The sequence below is a fragment of the Hyperoodon ampullatus genome, assembly GCF_949752795.1.
Source record: "Hyperoodon ampullatus genome assembly, chromosome: 12".
In the NCBI taxonomy this organism is placed as follows: Eukaryota; Metazoa; Chordata; class Mammalia; order Artiodactyla; family Ziphiidae; genus Hyperoodon; species Hyperoodon ampullatus.
The window spans coordinates 4,105,113-4,108,109 of NC_136925.1; the positions used below are offsets into that span (position 1 = coordinate 4,105,113).

Here is a 2,997-nt window from a genome sequence, read left to right on the forward strand (position 1 = left end):
TGATACAATTTCAATTTTCTTAAATTTACCAAGGCTTGATTTGCGACCCAAGATATGATCTATCCTGGAGAATGTTCCATGAGCACTTGAGAAAAATGTGTATTCTGTTGTTTTTGGATGGAATGTCCTATAAATATCAACTAAGTCCATCTTGTTTAATGTATCATTTAAAGCTTGTGTTTCCTTATTTATTTTCATTTTGGATGATCTGTCCATTGGTGAAAGTGGGGTGTTAAAGTCCCCTACTATGATTGTGTTACTGTCGATTTCCCCTTTTATGGCTGTTAGTATTTGCCTTATGTATTGAGGTGCTCCTATGTTGGGTGCATAAATATTTACAATTGTTATATCTTCTTCTTGGATCGATCCCTTTATCGTTATGTAGTGTCCTTCTTTGTCTCTTGTAATAGTCTTTATTTTAGAGTCTATTTTGTCTGATATAAGAATTGCTACTCCAGCTTTCTTTTGATTTCCATTTGCATGGAATATCTTTTTCCATCCCCTTACTTTCAATCTGTATGTGTCTCTAGGTCTGAAGTGGGTCTCTTGTAGACAGCATATATATGGGTCTTGTTTTTGTATCCATTCAGCCACTCTGTGTCTTTTGGTGGGAGCATTTAGTCCATTTACATTTAAGGTAATTATTGATATGTATGTTTCTATTCCCATTTCCTTAATTGCTTTGGGTTCGTTATTGTAGGTATATTCCTTCTGTTGTGTTTCTTGCCTAGAGAAGTTCCTTTAGCATTTGTTGTAAAGCTGGTTTGGTGGTGCTGAACTCTCTCAGCTTTTGCTTGTCTGTAAAGGTTTTAATTTCTCCATCAAATCTGAATGAGATCCTTGCTGGGTAGAGTAATCTTGGTTGCAGGTTTCTCTCCTTCATCACTTTAATTATGTCCTGCCACTCCCTTCTGGCTTGTAGAGTTTCTGCTGAGAGATCAGCTGTTAACCTGATGGGGATTCCCCTGTGTGTTATTTGTTGTTTTTCCCTTGCTGCTTTTAATATGATTTCTTTGTGTTTAATTTTTGACAGTTTGATTAATATGTGTCTTGGCGTATTTCTCCTTGGATTTATTCTGTATGGGACTCTCTGTGCCTCCTGGACTTGATTAACTATTTCCTTTCCCATATTAGCGAAGTTTTCAACTATAATCTCTTCAAATATTTTCTCAGTCCCTTTCTTTTTCTCTTCTTCTTCTGGAACCCCTATAATTCGAATACAAACCACCCACTCTGCAAACAGCAGGTTTTGGCTTTTCCCAGAGACTCCAGAAGAACATAAATTGAAGCCTCTGGGAGACAGTGCCTTCCCCAAAGGGAAGTGTGAGAGAGATTTTGTGTGTGTATGTGTATGTGTGCGCTGTAACCTTTTGATTCCATGGGGTTTGGCTAGCCTCATCTGTAGCCGCACACCTCTCCTTGCCTTAAACCCTGGCTCAGCTTCTCTGGTCCAGGAGGAAGCCTCAACCTGGGGCAGGTGTAAACCAGTCACTCAACCTCCATCTTATTCTTTTGCAACGAATCGACAAACGCTTGCCACTCCGCTGGGTAAAAACGCTTATAGATGTTGATCTTATTCCGAATCTGTTTTGGGGTATCTTGATAGTAATTCTTCTCATCCCGGGCCATAGCCTTATAGTCCTCCCCATGGTTCTCCACCATGTAGCAAACATAGTCAATGAGATCCCGAGATAGCGTATTTCCTTTCTTTTCTGGAAGGCTGGCTTCTGCCTCTAGGTCATTGAGCACATAGGGCTTCCGCATGAGGTCCTTAGGCCCCTCCTCCACGTCCACTTCCAGGGCCTCTACCTTTCTCTTAAGAAGGGGCACTGCCCTGTTGGGGTCCATAGCCAAACCCATATCAGCCAGGTTCTGCCGCACCGATTTGGTCTGGTCCCAGGCATGTCGGATGTGGGAGCATTCGATCCGCGGCGCTGCCTTCCGTCGAGCATTCCGGTTCAGACGCTTCCGGTTAACATTATAACCGAACTTCTGCCTCCGGGTCTTCCCCTTGGCTTTAGGCATCGCGCTGACCCCAGCACGGGTAACTCAGACTCGGGGCCTCTTACTCCTATGAAGTCTTTTGATGAACAGTAGATTCTTAACCATAAACGTTATATAAAATTTTAAAATCTTTATGGTTTGTACTTTTGGAGACCTGTTAAAGAAATCTGTCTCTTCAGGAAATAAGTGTATTCTCCTGAATTGTCTTCTATTGACAGTTAGATCTTGACTCTACCTAGAATTGTTTTTTTTTTTTTTTAGGTGTGAGGTGGGATCAGATGTCATATTGTCCCATGTGGACGTCCAATTGTTTGGGGCTAATAAATGGGGCTCCTCAGATTCACTCAGCCTCACCTTGCCCAGGGTCCTCCACTGATGGTGCTTGGGGAGCTCCTTGGCTGCTGTTGCTAATGCCTCCTCTACCAGCACTGCAGCTGTCTTGACCTTACCCAAGGAGAGTGGCAGCTCCAGCATTGCCCCCATCATGTCTGTCGCTGTGGGAACATCAGTAGATCTGGAACCCGGGCTGTATGGTCAGGCCACTCAAGATGGCTGTTTTCTTGCTCTCTGTACATCCCCTGCTGGACTAGTCCCTGCTTCACCTATACCCTGCTCACATGACTGACCTTCCCTCTCAATACATTGCCCCTGGCTCAGCTAGTGATTGTTCTGATCTTTGATCAGAACATCTCCATCACGATAGCTTATCAAAGGGATGGTGAAGGGCAAGTTCCTCGGCTGGTTTCCTTGGTAATAGATGAGCCAACCTGATGTCAATTCCCCCTGTACACACCCCCGCCCCACCCCCACCCCCATAGCAAAGACTACTGCCACGTCCTGCCTGCCGCCTGCTGCCCACGGTGGGGTGTTGCTCCAGGACCTTGCTTTAGACATGTAAGATCTCCCATCCATTAAACCATTAATGTCTGTGTTGCTGTCTCTGGGCTCTTTCTTCCACCTTGAGGCTAGGCAAGTACAGGGCTCGCAGGCCTG

At 44.4% G+C, this 2,997-nt stretch overlaps 1 protein-coding gene across 1 annotated transcript; it reads right to left on the minus strand.

Annotated features, from left to right (window-relative positions):
* Positions 1-1,369: 1,369 nt before the first annotated feature.
* On the minus strand, positions 1,370-2,025 carry LOC307061344 (nucleolar protein 16-like; the record flags this gene model as incomplete). Its single annotated transcript, XM_079716447.1, has 1 exon — positions 1,370-2,025. One exon carries the CDS (start codon positions 2,023-2,025, stop codon positions 1,489-1,491), a length of 537 nt encoding a protein of 178 aa, XP_079572573.1. The 3' UTR covers positions 1,370-1,488.
* Positions 2,026-2,997: the final 972 nt, after the last annotated feature.